Source organism: Carcharhinus amblyrhynchos, unplaced genomic scaffold (assembly GCF_965287045.1).
Source record: "Carcharhinus amblyrhynchos unplaced genomic scaffold, sCarAmb.v2.hapA scaffold_39, whole genome shotgun sequence".
Lineage (NCBI taxonomy): Eukaryota > Metazoa > Chordata > Chondrichthyes > Carcharhiniformes > Carcharhinidae > Carcharhinus > Carcharhinus amblyrhynchos.
In genome coordinates, this window is record NW_027649780.1 from 3,301,052 (window position 1) to 3,319,110 (window position 18,059).

At 48.2% G+C, this 18,059-nt stretch overlaps 1 protein-coding gene and 1 pseudogene across 2 annotated transcripts; both read right to left on the reverse strand.

Annotated features, from left to right (window-relative positions):
* Positions 1-405: 405 nt before the first annotated feature.
* On the reverse strand, positions 406-8,206 carry LOC145363520 (uncharacterized; annotated as a pseudogene).
* Positions 8,207-11,008: 2,802 nt separating this feature from the next.
* LOC145335610 (uncharacterized) lies at positions 11,009-16,426 on the reverse strand. Of its 2 annotated transcripts, none has more exons than XM_080181410.1 (2): positions 16,397-16,426; positions 11,009-13,149 (listed from the first exon to the last, which is right to left on the reverse strand). In XM_080181410.1, exon 2 carries the CDS (start codon positions 12,501-12,503, stop codon positions 11,286-11,288), a length of 1,218 nt encoding a protein of 405 aa, XP_080037536.1. In that variant the 5' UTR covers positions 12,504-13,149; positions 16,397-16,426; the 3' UTR covers positions 11,009-11,285. The 2 variants fall into 2 exon arrangements, with proteins under 2 accessions (XP_080037536.1, XP_080037537.1); XM_080181411.1 differs by having other exon boundaries at positions 16,385-16,416.
* Between the last annotated feature and the right edge of the window lie 1,633 nt (positions 16,427-18,059).

An 18,059-nucleotide genomic window follows, 5' to 3' on the forward strand; every position in this document is an offset into this window, starting at 1 on the left:
TAATACTATAATCTGCATTCTCTCCTTTCCTTATACCCTATGTACTCTATGAACAGAATGCTTTGCCTGTATAGCGTGCAAGAAACAATACTTTTCTCTGTGTACTACTACATGTAACTATAATAAATCAAATCAAATTCAGTTTAAACCCCATTTGCAGACATGACGTTCCATTCACATATTGAAGGTGAGTGAGATCCTGTGGGACACACACTGAGCCCAGCAGCTGAAAGTGATTTACAAACTGCATTTTGTGTTCATTGATCCTGGGGACGTTACCAAAACCTTCCCTGGATCTTGAGGCTGGGAGACACACTCTGGTAGGTATGGGGAGCTGGGACTTGTCCATGAGAGTAACTGAAGGTATTAGTCTGAAATAATCTCGAGTTATAAAGGAGAAAAGATTCACTTCTGGGTGTGATTCTCAGTAGCAACAGCAGAATGCAGCTTTGTGTGACGTGTCTGGTGTTTCAGCGGGCTGGATGTCTGCTAAATCTCTTCTCACACACAGAGTGCGTGACCAGCTTCTTCCTGGTGTGAACTCACCAGGTCAAATGACTGAACAAATCCCTACCCCCACACACAGCAGGTGAATGGCTTCTCCCCAGTGTGGACGTGTTCGTGTCTCTGGAGGCTGAAGGAGTCAGTGGGTTCAGAACTCTCTCCTCCCTAGCTCAGATTTAACAAGCTACAGCTCTCACCAATTTTTACAGATGCACCATAGAAAGCATCCTTTCCAGATGTATCACAGCTCGAGTGGTTCCTGCTCTGCCCAAGACCGCAAGAAACCACCAAGAACTGTGAATGTAGCCCAATCCATCATGCAAACCAACCTCCCATCCATTGACTCTGCCTATACTTCTTGCTGCGTTGGAAAAGCAACCAGCATAATGAAGGACACTACATACCCCGGACATACTCTCTTCCACCTTCTTCCCACGCACAGAACAAGTGAACACCTTCTCCCCAGTGTGAACAAGCTGGTGTTTCTGCAGGTGGTGTAAACAAGTAAAGCCCCTCCTGCACACATGGCAAATGTACGGCCTCTCCCCGGTGTGAACCCGCTTGTGTATCTCAGCATGGTATAAACAAGGGAAACTCTTCCCATGCACAAAGCAGGTGAATGTCCTCTCCCCGGTGTGAACTTGCTTGTGTGTGTGCAGGGCGGATGACTGAGTGAATCCCTTCCCACACACGGAGCAAGGGAATGACCCCTCCACAGCGTGAACTCACTTGTGCATCACAAGGTGCGTTGAACGAGTGAATCCCTTCCCACACTTGGAGCAGGCGAATGGCCTTTCTCCAGTGTGAATTCGTTGGTGTATGACAAGGTCAGATGAGCGAGTGTATCCATTCCCACACTTTCTCCCCCGTGTGAACAAGTTTGTGCCTCAGAAGGTGAAATGAATGATTGAATCTCTTCCAACACTCAAGGGGAACAGCCTTTCCCCAGAGTGAGTGCACTGGTGTCTCAGGAGACTACTGTTCCTTTTAAAGGTCTTCTCGCACTCTGAGCATTTAAATCTTTTCTCATCAGAGTGAATGAGCTGGTGCTCAGAGCAGTGGGAGGACTGAGAGAATCTCTTCCCACACTGGGAGCAGCTGAATGGTCTGTCCTAGGAGTGAACTTGGTGACTGGTGCTCAGTAGGATACACTGAGTCACTGAATGACTCCCTGCAGTGAGAGCAGCTGAACAGTCTCTTTTGTGTGTGTGTGTGTGTGTGTGTGAAGGAGCTGGGGCTCTGCGAGGCAGCAGGACTGAAAGCCGAACCTCTTCCCGCAGTGGGAGCATTTGAACGGTCTCTCGTCAGTGTGAACTCACTGGTGTTGGGTCAGTTCCTCAGAGGTTTCAACGCTTTCCCCAGAGTCAGAGCTTTGAAGGAGGGAGTGCAGAGGAGGTTTACTAGGCTGATACCAGAGTTGAGGGGGTTGAACTATGAGGAGAGGCTGAATAAACTAGGCTTGTACTCGTTAGAGTTTAGAAGAATGAGGGGAGATCTCATTGAGACGTATAAGATGATGAATGGGATGGATAGGATAGAGGTGGAGAGACTCTTCCCGCTCAAAAAAGACAGTAGGACTAGGGGGCACAGCCTCAAGATAAAGGGGGGGTGGTTTAGAACGGAGTTGAGGAGGAACTTCTTCACTCAAAGGGTGGTGAATCTCTGGAATTCTCTGCCCGTTGAAGTGGTGGAGGCTGCCTCACTAAATATATTTAAGACGCGGGTTGATGGGTTTTTGATAAAAGAGGGGATTAAGGGTTATGGGGAGAGGGCGGGAAAGTGGAACTGAGCCACAACAGATCAGCCATGATCTTATTGAATGGCGGGGCAGGCTCGAAGGGCTGGATGGCCTACTCCTGCTCCTATTTCTTACGTTCTTAAGAGGCTTCTCGTCAATGTGATCGAGTTGGTGAGCCAGCAGGTTGGACAAACACGTGAATTTCTTCCCCCACGTGGAGCAGCTGAGAGTAAAGCCCCTCCCGCACACATGGCAAATGTACGGCCTCTCCCTGGTGTGAACCCCCTTGTGTATCACAGCATGGGACAAACGAGGGAACCTCTTCCAAACACGGAGCAAGGGAATGACCTCTCCCTGGTGTGAACTCGCTTGTGTGTGCGCAGGGCGGGTCCTACACACACACAGAACAATCACTATGGCGAGATCGCTGTCATATCAGCATGTTTTTCAGCCGTATCAATCCCTCCCCATGGGAAAACCAGGTATATAGGCTCTCACCAGCTTCCTGCTGAGACAGTCAACTAAATCCCTTCAGATATACAAACCTTCACATCCTGATGAATCGGGTGACTTTCCAACTGTGACACAGAGTTTCATAGAACATAGAACATTACAGCGCAGAACAGGCCCTTCGACCCACGATGTTGCGCCGACCAGTTACAAAACAATGACCCTCTAACCTAAACCAATCCCTTCTCGTCCATAAACCTATCCACGGATCTCTTAAACGCCCCCAAACTAGGCACATCTACAACCGCAGCAGGCAGGGCATTCCAATCCCTCACCACCCTCTGGGTAAAGAACCTACCCCTGACATCCGTCCTATAACTACCCCCCCTTAATTTAAAGCCGTGCCCCCTCGTGCTAGATTTCTCCATCAGAGGAAAAAGGCTATCACTGTCCACCCTATCTAAACCTCTAATCATCTTATATGTTTCAATAAGATCCCCTCTTAGCCGCCTTCTTTCCAGCGAAAACAACCCCAAATCCCTCAGCCTCTCCTCATAGGACCTTCCCTCCATACCAGGTAACATCCTGGTAAACCTTCTCTGCACCCTCTCCAAAGCCTCCACATCCTTCCTATAATGTGGGGACCAGAACTGCGCACAATACTCCAAGTGCGGCCGCACCAGAGTTGTGTACAGTTGCAACATGACGCTGCGACTCCTAAATTCAATCCCCCTACCAATAAACGCCAAGACACCGTACGCCTTCTTAACAACCTTATCTTTCGTCTATTTTTCCCGACTGCAAATCCTCCTCTTCTATTACCCTTTAAAATAATTTCACGAAAAATTATGTAGACTATATAATACACAAATAGGCCATTTGGTCCATCTAGTCTGTACTGGAATTTCTACTCCACACGATTCTCCTCCCATTCCCCTCCCACGGTAGCACAGTGGGTTAGCACTGCTGCTTCACAGCTCCAGGGTCCTGGGTCCGATTCCTGGCTCGGGTCACTGTCTGTGTGGAGTTTGCACGTTCTCCTCGTGTCTGCGTGGGTTTCCTCCGGGTGCTCTGGTTTCCTCCCACAGTCCAAAGATGTGTGGGTTAGGTTGATTGGCCATGCTAAGAAATTGGCCCTTAGTACCCAGGGATGTGGAGGTTAGAGGGATTAGTAGGCATGATATGGGGGTAGGGCCTGGGTGGGATTGTGTTCGGTGTGGACTCGATGGGCTGAAGGGCCTCTTTCTGTACTGTAGGGTTCTATGATTCTGCTAACCTCATTTCAGCTTCTCTTTTCTCTCATTCACGTCCAGTTTTCTTTTAAAAGAATCTAAGTTATCTGTCTCAATGACTTCCAGTGAGTTCCACATTTTAACAACTGTCTGTGAAAAAAAAAAATCTCCTGTCTTCAAGTTGGGTTTATTAGTCTGGATTATGTACTGTGGAGACGTGGTGCAGTGGGGAGTAACCCTGCCAGAAGCTCTAGTTTCCAGTCCCACCCTCAGAGTACATGGCTGAGGAATGTGTGTTCATGATGTGGCCCAACAGATTGAATATCAACCTGTAAGTCATTCCAACATACAGCAGTGAGAGACAGTAAGAGCAGGAGAGATTCCTGGTCAGTCATATGATGGAAAGAATGTAGAATCATAGAAACCCTACAGTGCAGAAACAAGCCATTTGGCCCATTGAGTCTGCACCAACCACAATCCCACCCAGGCCCTACCCCCATATCCCTATATATTTACCCATTAGTCTCTCTAATCTATGCATCTCAGGACAAGAACAAAGATCAACACACCACAGGAAACAGGCCCTTCCACCCTACAAGCCCGCGCCGTCACTTTAACGTTCAGTGAGTGCCCTTTTCTACCTATGACCTTTGTCTACGCCTATTGGACTCCACAATAAAGATGTGCAAATTTCGAGAATTATAACCAGATTGGGGGACGCCTAATTTAGGGACAATTTGTTAGCACCAATCAGCCTAACAGCACATTTTTGGGGTGTGGGAGGAAACCGGAGCACCCGGAGAAAACCCATGCAAGCACGGGGAGAATGCGCAAACTCCCACAGACACTGGCCCAAATCCATGCGTCTGCACAGCAAACAGTGATAGTCACTGAGCTGTCATGTTGCCTGTCAGATGGTCCAGTTTAAGCGTACACTAACAACATGACGCACTAGGCAACTCTCAAAGCAACATCCAACAGCAGCCCTTGCATGACCCACCGCGTGTATGTCCCTTGTTGGTCAACAAGGCGGACCGAATCACCTGTGGATGTGAAAAACAGACATCAATAAACATACACAGTTTATACAGACATTCACAGAAGATCCCCAGAAGCTCAGGCTTAAGCCATAAAATATGTTGGACGGCCCATAGGAATCTATTGATTCCCAGGAATGTCCTGAGGCTTTTGATCCTTATTTAGAACAATCTTTTGTATCCCTCCATCTCTAGCCCGCTCATGTGCCTATCTAGGTAAGCCTTAAACAACACTAGTGTGCCTGCCTCCACCACCCTACTTGGCAGTGCATTCCAGGCTCCCACAACCCTCTGTGTGAAAAACCTCCCTCTAACATCTGAATTATATCTCACCCCTCTCACCGTAAGCACGTAACCCCTCGTGATTTTTGTATCCAACCTGGGAAAAAGCTTACCACTGTTAAGTCTATCTATACCCTTCATAATCTTATACACCTCTATTAAATCACCCCTCATTCTCCGTCTTTCTAGGGAGAACAGCCCCAATTTGCCCAATCTCTCCTCATAACCCAGACCTTCCATACCAGGCAGCATCCTGGTAAACCTCCCTTGCACTCTCTCCAGGGTCTCCACGTCCTTCCAGTAGTACGGCGACCAGAACTGGACGCAAATGCAGTTTAACCAACGTTCTATACAACTGCAACATTAGACGCCAGCTTTTACACTCTATACCTCTTCCTATAAAGGCAAGCATACCAAAAGCCTTCTTCGCCACCTTCTCCACCTGTACTGCCACCTTCAAGGACTTGTGTATTTGCACCCCTAGGTCCCTCTGTGTTTCTACACTCTTAATAGTCCTACCATTTATTGTCTAACTCCCCCCTACATTATATCTTCCAAAATGCATCACCTCGCATTTATCTGGATTAAATTCCATCTGCCATTTCTCTGCCCAATTTACCAGCCTATCTATATCCTGCTGTATTGTCTGACACTGCTCATCACTATCAGCAAGTCCAGACATCTTTGTGTCATCTGCAAACTTGCTGATCACACCAGTTACTCCCTCTTCCAAGCCATTTATGTATATTACAAATAGCAAAGGTCCCAGCACCGAGCCCTGCGGCACACCACTAGTTACAGACCTCCAGCTAGAAAAAGACCCTTCCACTACTACTCTCTGTCTCCTGTTACCAAGCCAGTTCTCAATCCATCTAGCCACCTGTCCTTGTATCCCATGAGCCTTAACCTTTTTCACCAACCTACCATGAGGGACTTTGTCAAACGCCTTACTGAAATCCAGTAAGGGGCAATTTTAGCATGGCCAATCAACCTAACCCGCACATCTTTGGACTGTGGGAGGAAACCTGAGCACTCAGAGAAAACTCATGCAGACATGAGGAGAATGTGCAAACTCCACACAAGCAGTGACCGAAGCCGAGAATTGAACACAGATCCCTGGAGCTGTGAAGCAGCAGTGCTAACCACTGCGCTAGCATGCCGCCCGAATTTGGAGCCTCTCCCATCACTAATCATGGCCCCAGACTAGAACATGAAAATGCCCATTGCCACAGCAGCCTGGATTCCCTGTGTGGTCAAGATGACCGGTGTGGATCAGATTGGTGCCAACAATGCCCATTCTGAACAGGGTGGATTTGGGTTCCGATTCTTTGCCCTAACCATGACGGAGATCCTGACATTGTGGGTCAGGATGTGGATATGCCGGCGTTGGACTGGGGTAAACACAGTAAAAGGTATGACAACACCAGGTTTAAGAACATAAGAACATAAGAAATAGGAGCAGGAGTAGGCCATCTAGCCCTTCGAGCCTGCCCCGCCATTCAATAAGATCATGGCTGATCTGTCGTGGCTCAGTTCCACATTCCCGCCCTCTCTCCATAACCCTTAATCCCCTTGCTTATCAAAAACCCATCAACCCACGTCTTAAAAATATTTAGCGAGGCAGCCTCCACCACTTCAACAGGCAGAGGATTCCAGAGATTCACCACCCTTTGAGTGAAGAAGTTCCTCCTCAACTCTGTTCTAAACCGCCCCCCCTTTATCTTGAGGCTGTGCCCCCTAGTCCTACTGTTCTTTCTGGGCGGGAAGAGCCTCTCCACCTCTATCCTATCCATCCCATTCATCATCTTATACGTCTCAATGAGATCTCCCCTCATTCTTCTAAACTCTAACGAGTACAAGCCTAGTTTATTCAGCCTCTCCTCATAGCTCAACCCCCTCAACTCCGGCATCAGCCTAGTAAACCTCCTGTGCACTCCCTCCAAGGCCAAAATATCCTTGCGTAAGTGCCGTGACCAAAACTGCACACAAAGTCCAACCGATTTATTTGATAGTAAACTCACAAGCTTTCGTGGTTAGTGGCTAAGTTCCACACACATGAGGATGGTCTCAACAAGGATCTTGGGTTCATGTCGCACTATCTGTAACCCCATGACTTGCCTGGGTTTGCAAAACCTCACTTACTGTACTGTCTGGAGACAATAGACATCTCTTTAACCTGTGATCAGTGCTCCTTCCACTCACATTGTCAGCCACTTTAAGACTTGAACAGCAGGTTAGGTGTAAAGATTTGCATTCTAATCAGTAATCTCTAAACTGTCTGTGCTGTTATATGCTCTGTCTGAGGCCAGAACTCTCCATTCACCTGACGAAGGGACTAACCCCGAAAGCTTGTGAGTTTACTATCAAATAAATTGGTTGTACTTAAATCTGGTGTTGCCAGACTTTTTACTGTGGCTCAGACCAGCCTTCAGGTAGAGGACACAACAATTATTAAACTAAAATTAAGTTCAAACAAATCAGATTGACTGCATTTCTTTATTGATTCCTGTGGCCCCATTGCTATCTGCTAGTAGGACTGATGGAAGTATTTAAAGTGGAGACCAAAGGTGTATTGGAGGATGATGCAGACATGGAGTTTGTGAACAGTAATAGTGAAGGGAAAGGAAGGGTTAAAGGACAGAGCTGGTCCTCCAACCAATCGGAGTGAATGAGGGGCGGAGCTGAGCCGGAGCCTGGACCTCCCCTTCTCTGCGCGCGCACCCGGCCGCACTTTGTCCCTTCTCAAGATGGCGGTCGTCCACCCGGGGGTGTCTGGGAAAAGCCTGAGCAGCTGTTATCAGTTCAAATACCGAATCCGAGCTTCATGTTGGGGACCTGGGGCCTAAATGGGATCTTTTTTGAAGCCTCCAAACCAACCGGCTCCATCACTCATTCCTGAATTACCCGGAATCTCCCGGGCTGAGAATTTCTTCAAATTCTCGGCTGTAATCGGCACTGCGCATGCTCCAGGTCACAATGGTGGCGACCCGCACTCAGCCCCGCCCCTCATTCACCGTTCGGTCCTCCAGCCCCGCCCCTCATTCACTCCGATTGTCTGGAGGACCAGGCTCTCCTGTTCGGTCCTCCAGCCCCGCCCCTCATTCACTCCGATTGTCTGGAGGACCAGGCTCTCCTGTTCGGTCCTCCAGCCCCGCCCCGCATTCACTCTCGATTGTCTGGAGGATCAGACTCTCCTGTTCGGTCCTCCAGCCCCGCCCTTCATTCACTCCGATTGTCTAGCCTCTGGAGGTAGATTAGGGGAAACAAAACAGAATTTTAACCAGAAGCCAATTCAAGACTGAGATGAAAAGAAATTTCTTATCTCAAAGCGTTGCGAGACTTTGGAATTCCTTGCCAGAGAAAGCCAAGGGGGCAAAATCCTTGTGATATATTTAAGGCTGAGATAGATTCTTGAACAGTAAGGGAATCAGGGGTTATGGGGAAAGGGCAGGAAAGTGGATGTGAGGAATGTTGGGTCAGCCATGATCCTGTTGAATGGTAGAGCAGGCTTGAAAGGCCAATCTGCCTTCTCCTGTTCCTATTTCCTCTTGTCTCAATCATAGAATCCTACAGTGCGGGAGGCCATTCGGCCTGTCGTGTCTGCACCAACCGCAATCCCACACAGGCTCTATCCCCATAACCTCATGCATTTACCCTCGCTAGTCTCCCTGACACTAAGGGGCAATGCAGCATGGCCAGTCCACGTAACCGACACATCTTTGGAGTGTGGGAGGAAACTGGAGCACCCAGAGGAAACCCATGCAGTCAGGGAGAGAAAGTGCAAACTGCACATAGGCAGTGACCCAAATTGGGAATTGAACCCGGGTCACAGTCGCTGAGGCAGCAGTGCTAACCACTGTGCCACCTGAGGATTCTGAGGTCAATTATAGCATGCATGTTGATGTTTACCTGTCATGAGTCAAATTCAGTCTTTCCTGGGATTTCTACCATCATGTTGGCTCATTTACTGTTGAAGCCCGTGGGCCACTTGTTTTTTTCCCCAAGTCACAGGATTAATACTTGTATTAAAAAATGTGCAGTTTAGGTTGATTGGCTATGCTAAAATTGCCCCTTAGTGTCCTGAGATGTGCAGGTTAGAGGGATTAGCAGGGTAAATGTGTAGGATATGGGGGTAGGGCCTGGGTGGGATTGTGGTCGGTGCAGACTCGACGGGCCAAATTGCCTCTTTCTGCACTGTAGGGTTTCTATGATTCTATGTATCTTAATAATGCTCATAATTCTGAATGAGGGGAGCTGGACTAATGAATGGTTCAGAATGAGACAAAAAGTGTGGGTTCAATTCACATTCCAGCTGAGGTAGTTGCAGGAGATGCCTCCTAGCCCTGCCCGACAGTGGAAGGTGATGCAGGTGGCACAGTGGTTCGCACTGCTGTCTCAGGTGTCAGGCACCCGGTTCAATTCCAGACCTGGGTGACCGTCTGTGGGGCGTTTGCACAATCCCCCCATGTTTACGTGGACTTCCTTTGCACGCTCGGATTTCCTCCCCCACTCCACAAAGATACGCACATTGGGTGGATTGGTTATGGTAAATTGCCCCTTAGTGTCCCAAGATGTGTAAGTTAGGGGAATTAGCAAGGTAAATATATGGAGTTACGGATATAGGGCCTGGGTAAGATGTTCTGTCAGAGAGTTGGTGCAGATTCGATTACTGACAAAAACTGCCAAGAAAACAGCTCCAGGTGACACATAAGCAACCGATGGGCCGGTGATGGGATAAATTCTGAACTACATAAGAACATAAGAACATAAGAAATAGGAGCAGGAGTAGGCCATCTAGCCCTTCGAGCCTGCCCCGCCATTCAATAAGATCATGGCTGATCTGTTGTGGCTCAGTTCCACTTTCCCGCCCTCTCCCCATAACCCTTAATCCCCTCTCTTATCAAGAACCCATCAACCCGCTTCTTAAAAATATTTAGCGAGGCAGCCTCCACCACTTCAACGGGCAGAGAATTCCAGAGATTCACCACCCTTTGAGTGAAGAAGTTCCTCCTCAACTCCGTTCTAAACCGCCTCCCCTTTATCTTGAGGCTGTGCCCCCTAGTCCTACTGTCTTTTTTGAGCGGGAAGAGTCTCTCCACCTCTATCCTATCCATCCCATTCATCATCTTATACGTCTCAATGAGATCTCCCCTCATTCTTCTAAACTCTAACGAGTACAAGCCTAGTTTATTCAGCCTCTCCTCATAGCTCAATCCCCTCAACTCCGGTATCAGCCTAGTAAACCTCCTCTGCACTCCCTCCAGGGCCAAAATATCCTTGCGCAGGTGCGGCGCCCAAAACTGCACACAGTACTCCAGCTGCGGCCTCACCAATGCCTACAACTACTTGCCGTGTGGTGGGTTATTGCTTATGTAGCCACTTCTATAAACAGCAGAGTTTTCACTTTTTAAACCTCTACTTGAAAGAATAAGAGTGAAGCAATTGGGACATTAGCTTTTATCACTGTCCATCTGAAGCCAGTGGTCTCCCTTTTCACTGCCCTGATGTGGCACTGAAGCATCTTCGATTAGGGCACTACTTTTGGTCTCAGTACCTGTGACCTGGCAGGATGGCAAGAATGGCCCGGGGTTCCAGTGAGTTGAGCTGGAATATGTATAACAAATGGGAGGCACGGATGAGGCTCATCTTAGTGACAAAGAATTTCCCTGAGCTCTTCACACTTGTCATTGGAGGTGAGGATGGAGAACTGGCAAACAAAAGGAATGGTCTTGTGTATTAAAAGGGATATTAAAAAGACATGGTACTCTGTGTTTAATGCACAGCTTGTTTATTTGACTTTTATACAAAATATTAAAACCTATAACTGGGCTGGGGTTTATTAACATCAATGAATATTGTTCAGTCCTGGATGTGACTAACAACAAATCCAACTCCTGCAGTCACTGACCAGCTCACTGGTGTTTCATTAGGCTGGATGACTGAGAGAATCTGGGTGTAGGTGAACGGTCTCTCCCCAGTGAGAGTGCACCGGTGTACAGCGAGATAAGATGATCGCCTGAACCCAGTCCCACAACGAGAGCATCAGAACGGTCTCTCATCAGCGTGAACGCGTTGGTGGCGCATTAGTTCCCTTGTACTTTTATAGCACTTCCCACAGTCTGGGCACTTGTAAGGTTTCTTATCGGTGTGAACCAGCTGGTGTGAAAGCAGGTTGGATGACCGAGCGAATCCTTTTCCGCACTGGAAGCAGGTGAACGGCCTCTCCCCGGTGTGAACTACCTTGTGCGCCTTGAACGCTGATGACTGAGTGAACCTCTTCCCACACACAGAGCAGGTGAACGGCCTCTCTCCAGTGTGAACCCGCTGGTGGACAGTGAGGTGGGATAATTGCCTGAACTCAGTCCCGCAGTGAGCGCAGCTGAACGGTCGCTCCACCGTGTGGATACGCTGATGGCGCCTCAGTTCCCAGGAACTTTTATAGCATTTCCCGCAGTCTGGACATTCAAAGGGCCTCTCCCCAGTGTGAATTCGCTGGTGTACAGTGAGATGGGACGATCGCCTGAACCCAGTGCCACAGCGAGAGCAGCTGAATGGTCTTTCATCAGTGTGAACGCTTTGATGGCGCCTCAGTTCCCAGGAACTTTTATAACATTGATTGCAGTCTGGACACTGAAAAGGTCTTTCGTCAGTGTGAACCCGCTGATGTACCGTGAGGTGAGATAATTGCCTGAACCCAGTGCCGCAGTGAGAGCAACTAAACGGTCTCTCCTCAGTGTGAACGCTTTGATGGCGCCTCAGTTCCCCAGAACTTTTATAACATTGATTGCAGTCTGGACATTGAAAAGGTCTTTCGTTGGTATGAACTCGCTGGTGTACCGTGAGGTGAGATAACTGCCTGAACCCAGTCCCGCAGCGAGAGCAACTAAACGGTCTCTCCTGAGTGTGAACACTTTGATGGCGCCTCAGTTCCCCGGAACTTTTATAGCATTTCCTGCAGTCTGGACATTGAAAAGGTCTCTCCCCAGTGTGAATTCGCTGATGTACATTGAGCTGAGATAATCGCCTGAACCCGGTCCCGCAGTGAGAGCAACTGAACGGTCTCTCCTCAGTGTGAACACTTTGATGGCGCCTCAGTTCCCAGGAACTTCTATAACATTTCGGGCAGTCGGGACATTTGAAAGGCCTCTCCTCGGTGTGAACTTTCTGGTGTGTCAGCAACTTAGATAACTGAGCGAATCTTTTCCCACACTCGGAGCAGCTGAGTGGCCTCTCCCCCGCGTGAACTCGCTGGTGTTCCATGAGGCGGGATGTCTGAGTGAATCTCTTCCCACACTCGGAGCAGAGGAACAACTTCTCCCCAGTGTGAACTTGCTGGTGTGCAGCGAGGACAGAAGATCGTTTGAGCCCAGTCCCTCAGTAAGAGCACCCCAAACGACCTCTAATTAGCGTGAACACGTTGATGGATATCACTTCACGGAAACTTTTACAGCCCTTCTTGTAGTCCAGGCAATTTAATGAATCACTCCCGAGTGTGAACTTGTTTGTGCATTAGAAGGTGGGATGACTGAGTGAATCCCTTCCCATCTCCGGAAAGTTTGAAAAACCTCCCACCATTGTGAATTTTCCAGTGAGGAATCCAGTCCAACACACAGAGCAGGTGAATGGCCTCTCCCTGTGTGTGACTACGCGTTGAGTTTCTAGTTCAGACAGGTAACTGAATCCCTCCTCACTCTTCCATGGTTTCTCCTCAGCAAACTTACATTTGTAGCTCCTGTGGCCAGATGATCAGCTGAAGCCCTGTCCACACGAGGAACGGCTTCATCCGCTGTGCTTTTTACTTCAACGTTTAAAATCCGAATGATAACCATTAATGGGCAGCTCCGTCAGAACAACCATCACAACAGGATCTAAGATTCCTGACTGCAAATCCTCCTCTTCCAAAACCCTGTGAAATTGATTCAAAACAGAAAAAAAAACAATGATAAAGAATTCACAAAAACACAAAGGCAGATTGTGAGATTGAGCTGAATGAGTCTGGTAATTTTTGGGGCTGGCACTAGGAAAAAGTGACCATGAAAACTGCTGGATTGTCATAAAAAAAACCAACTGGTTAACTAATACCCTTTAGGGAAGGGAACCTGACACTCAGTCTGAATCTACACAACAAAAAAAAACGCAGAAATAAAGAAAAGAATTTGACTAAATCTCTAAATTTATGCTTGCACTGACATACCTAGTCAATATTTCTTAAACCAAGATAAACCAAGCCTCTGTGGGAGAACAGAGAAAGAGATAGGTGCAAAATATACATATCTATATCACAGCCAGAACTCTGAATCCTCAAACCACATCATCTGGAACGACCAGCGCAGTAGGTGTGTGTGAACACAATCAATCGCAGATTCACCTCCAAGTCCTGGGGGGGGTGAGATGGTGGCACAGTGGTTAACACTGCTGCGTCACAGCGCCAGGGACACGGGTTAGAGTCCCAGCTTGGATCACTGTCTGTGCAGAGTCTGCACATTCTCCCCGTGTCTGCGGGGGTTTCCTCTGGGTGCTCCGGTTTCCTCCCACAGGAGGAGAGATGTGCTGGTTCGGTGCATTGACCATGATAAATTCTCCCTCAGTTTACCCAAACAGGTGCCAGAGTGTGATAAGTAGAGAACTTTCACAGTAACTTCATTGCAGTGTTAATGTAAGCCTACTTGTGACATTAGTAAATAAACTTTAAACAATAAAAAAAAACTTTAAAAAGTCACACACCATCCTGACTTGTCTGACACCCAGATTGAAAGAACAAAAATTTCATCCAATTAAATATTGGCAAGATCAGTCAGAAAAAAACTCCACTCTCCAGTCATTGAGTCCATTTCTCTCCTGAGTAACGCTGAAGCTGAACCAGACTGTTCACAGCCTCACTGTCACGTTTCATCCCAAGCTGAGCTTCCAACCACATAACCACGTCATCACCCAGGCCATCTATTTCCACCCCAGTCCCAGGTCATCTGCTCCTGAAAGTCTCACCCATTCCTTTGTTACCTCCAGACTTTATTACCCTAATACACTCCAAACCAACCCTCCACATCCATGCTCCCCATATTTTCCATGTAATTGTCCACCATTGTGTCCACATCCTTCCTCACATCAAATCTTGTTCACCTACCTCAACCGGGATCTTGAGTTTATGTCACACCATCTGTAACCCCCATAAGAACTTGCCTGGGCTTGCAAAATCTCACTAACTGTCCTTTACACTGTGCACATCAAACACTTGCAGGGCAGGAACAGTATGTGTTACATGAAGATTAAGTCTCCCATTACACTGCCCATTACGCAAACCAGCCTCCCGTCCATTGATTCTGTCTACATTTCCTGCTGCCTCGGGAAAGCAGCCAGCATACTTAAGGACTCCAGACATTCCGGACATTCTCTCTTCCACCTTCTTCCTTCCGGAAAAAAATACAAAAGCCTGAGGTCACGTACCAACCGACTCAAGAACGGCTTCTTCCCTGCTGCTGTCAGACTTTTGAATGGACCTACCTTGCATTAAGTTGATCTTTCTCTAAACCCTAGCTATGACTGCAATCTGTCATTTCTTCCTCTATGAAAGGTATACTTTGTCTGTATAGTTCGCAAGAAACAATACTTTTCGCTGCATGCTAATACATGTAACAATAATAAATCAAATCAAATCCTCTGCACTGTCTAGTGAAACACTCCCAGGACAGATAGAGCACCAGTTTAGATACACCGTCCCCATCAAACCAACCGACTCAAGAACACTTCTTTCCTGCTGCTGTCAGACTTTTGAAAAGGCCTACCTCACATTAAGTTGATCTTTCTCTAGCAGTGACTGTAACACTACCATAGAACCATAGAACACTACAGTGCAGAAAGAGGCCCTTCGGCCCATCGAGTCTGCACTGACCACGATCCCACCCAGGCCCTACTCCTGTATCCCTACACATTTTATCCACTCATCCCTCTAACTCACACATCCCTGGACACTAAGGGACAATTTTTTGGACTGTGGGAGGAAACCGGAGCACCCAGAGGAAACCCACGCAGACACAAGGGAGAACGTGCAAACTCCAGACAGGCAGTGACCCGAGCTGGGGAATCGAACCCAGGACTGCGGAGCTATGAAGCAGCAGTGCTAACCACTGTGCTAACCCTAGCTATGACTGTAACACTACATTCTGCAATCTGTCATTTCCTTCTCTATGAACCGTATGCTTTGTCTGTATAGTTCACAAAAAACAATACTTTTCACTGCATGCTAATACATGTAACAATAATAAATCAAATCAAATCAAATCCTCTGCACTGTCTAGTCAAACACTCCCAGGACAGACAGAGCACCAGTTTAGATACACTGTCCCCATCAAACCAACCGACTCAAGAACACTTCTTTCCTGCTGCTGTCAGACTTTTGAAAAGGCCTACCTCACATTAAGTTGATCTTTCTCTACACTCTAGGAGTGACTGTAACACTACCATAGAACACTACAGTGCAGAAAGAGGCCCTTCGGCCCATCGAGTCTGCGCCAACCACAATCCCACCCAGGCCCTACCCCTGTATCCCTACACATTTTACCCTCTAATCCCTCTAACATACCCCATCTCAGGACACTAAGGGACAATTTTTAGCACGGCCAATCAACCTAACCCGCACGTCTTTGGACTGTGGGAGGAAACGGGAGCACCCGGAGGAAAACCCAGGCAGACACGAGGGAGAACGTGCAAACCCCGCACAGACAGCGACCCGGGCCGGGGAATCGAACCCAGGATCCCCTGTGCTAACCCACCGCGCCGCCCCTGGCTATGACTGTAACACCACATCATTCTGCACCCTCTCCCTTCCCTCTCTATGAACGGCATGCTCTGTCTGTACAGGGTGCAAGAGGCGAGACTTTTCACCGCAGGCTAATGCACGTGGACAATAATAAAATCCGGTCAATGGGGTGGAGGCCGATACCCTGGGCCTGTTCGCGGGCACAAGCCGCAGCGCTGAAATGTCAGGGGGCCCGCGGGCTCGGTGCGGGCGCCTGGCGGCCTCCAGCGGCCCTGTGTGCGCGAGGCCTCCGCCCCCTCCCCGGGCCCCGCCCCTCCCCGGGCTCCCTCCGGGCTCCGCCCCCTCCCCGGGCCCCCTCCGGGCTCCGCCCCACCCCGATCCTCACCCGCGCCCGCACCCGCAGGGCTCCGAGCAGAGTGACACTGCGCATGCTCCCGCCACAGCGCCGCGCCTGCGCACAGGCCTCCTGTGGCCTGAATAGGGCACTCTCACAAGCGGGGTGAATGCTGGGTAACTGTAGCGCCATTGCCCGCCGCCCCCCCCAACCGAACGCGAAAGTCAAATAATTTTGACCCCTCCCATATTCATTATTATTTTTTTTAACTATCACATTGTCGTGAATGGAAACTCTGCTATGCTTTCATATCATGGTGAATTGGTTGGACTTCAAGCTGGTGTGGTGAGACCTCTTACTCTGTTTACCCCAGTCCAACGCCGGCATCCCCACATCACGGTTTCATATGTCCAAAGATGCGCGGGTTTGGTTGAGCGGCTATGCTAAAATTGCCCCTTAGTGTCCTGAGATGCGTCGGTTAGAGGCATTAACGGGTAAAATATGTAGGGATATGGGGGTAGGGCTTGGCTGGGATTGTGTTTTGCGCAGACTCGATGGGCCGAAGGGCCTCTTTCTGCACTGTAGGGTTCTATGATTCTATGATTTCTCAAAGTGATTTAAATCCCTACTCTCCTCTGCAAACAAGCAGAGGTTTCTAAACTTTTCCAACTGCACCTTAACACACCTCTCCACTTACCACTCCATCCCTGACCATACTCTGACTGGTTTCGATTTCAGAATCACCAGTTTCTTTCTTGTGCGACGGTGGAAGGGTTTTCTAGTTGATAGTTCTCGAACACGCTTTCCCCTGTGATAGGATCAATTGTCCAAACGTTCATTGCTTAGTTTAGTGCCCAAAGTATCATTTGGGGCTTAATTCAATAATTCTGCACATTCTAGACAACTCTGGAGAAACAATACTGAAAAAAGCTGTCATGAAGGGAGCTGATGATCTAGTCAAGGTCAGTGACTGGATCGCTGCCTCACCTGGTGTCTAAATGACCATTCATATCCTACCTTTTCAAACCTCTGATCACAGCCCATTTCAGTCAATCCAAGACTGTGCTTACCACCTGGGTCCCACTCCCCATTGCCCAACGGGCACCGCAGCGGGCTGGGGTGCATTATTGACCCTAGTAATCACATTTTAATTTGATGTTTTCAAGTTTTCTTTGTACTTTGATTTTGTTTGGGCTGTTCCCCCTCCTTTTGTGGAGCTTCCCCTTTTGCTTTGTCCTGATTTAACTCAAGTTTGTTTATTTGGTTTGACCCGAAAAGAGGCCCACTCTCCACTGCTACTCAACGGACTCATGAACAATTTCTACAGCAACTCCAACAAACTGTAGCACCCTCCCTGCTACAGGCAGTAGAAGAGATCGGTATTACTCATCATCTCCACAGAGAACCACCATGACTGTTATGTTAACTGTTCAATAGGTGGTGACGTAGTTGAAAGCATTGACAAAAGAAGTGGAACTGGGAGGCTAATTGTGAAGGTCCATATGATGTTCTGGGTTAATTTGTAGAAAACAAAAATAAACACCTAAGAAATGAAGAAGGAACATAATAGCTACGTTACCCTGGAGATCAGTGTGGAATGTACAAAATGAAAAAGTCAAATAACTGGATGGAGAAGAAATGCTGTGTTTGATTTTATCACAGGGATAGAATGTGGATGGTCATCGTGCTCCTAGGCTGTGTCCAAGCTGAAGCTTTGTTCCTGCTG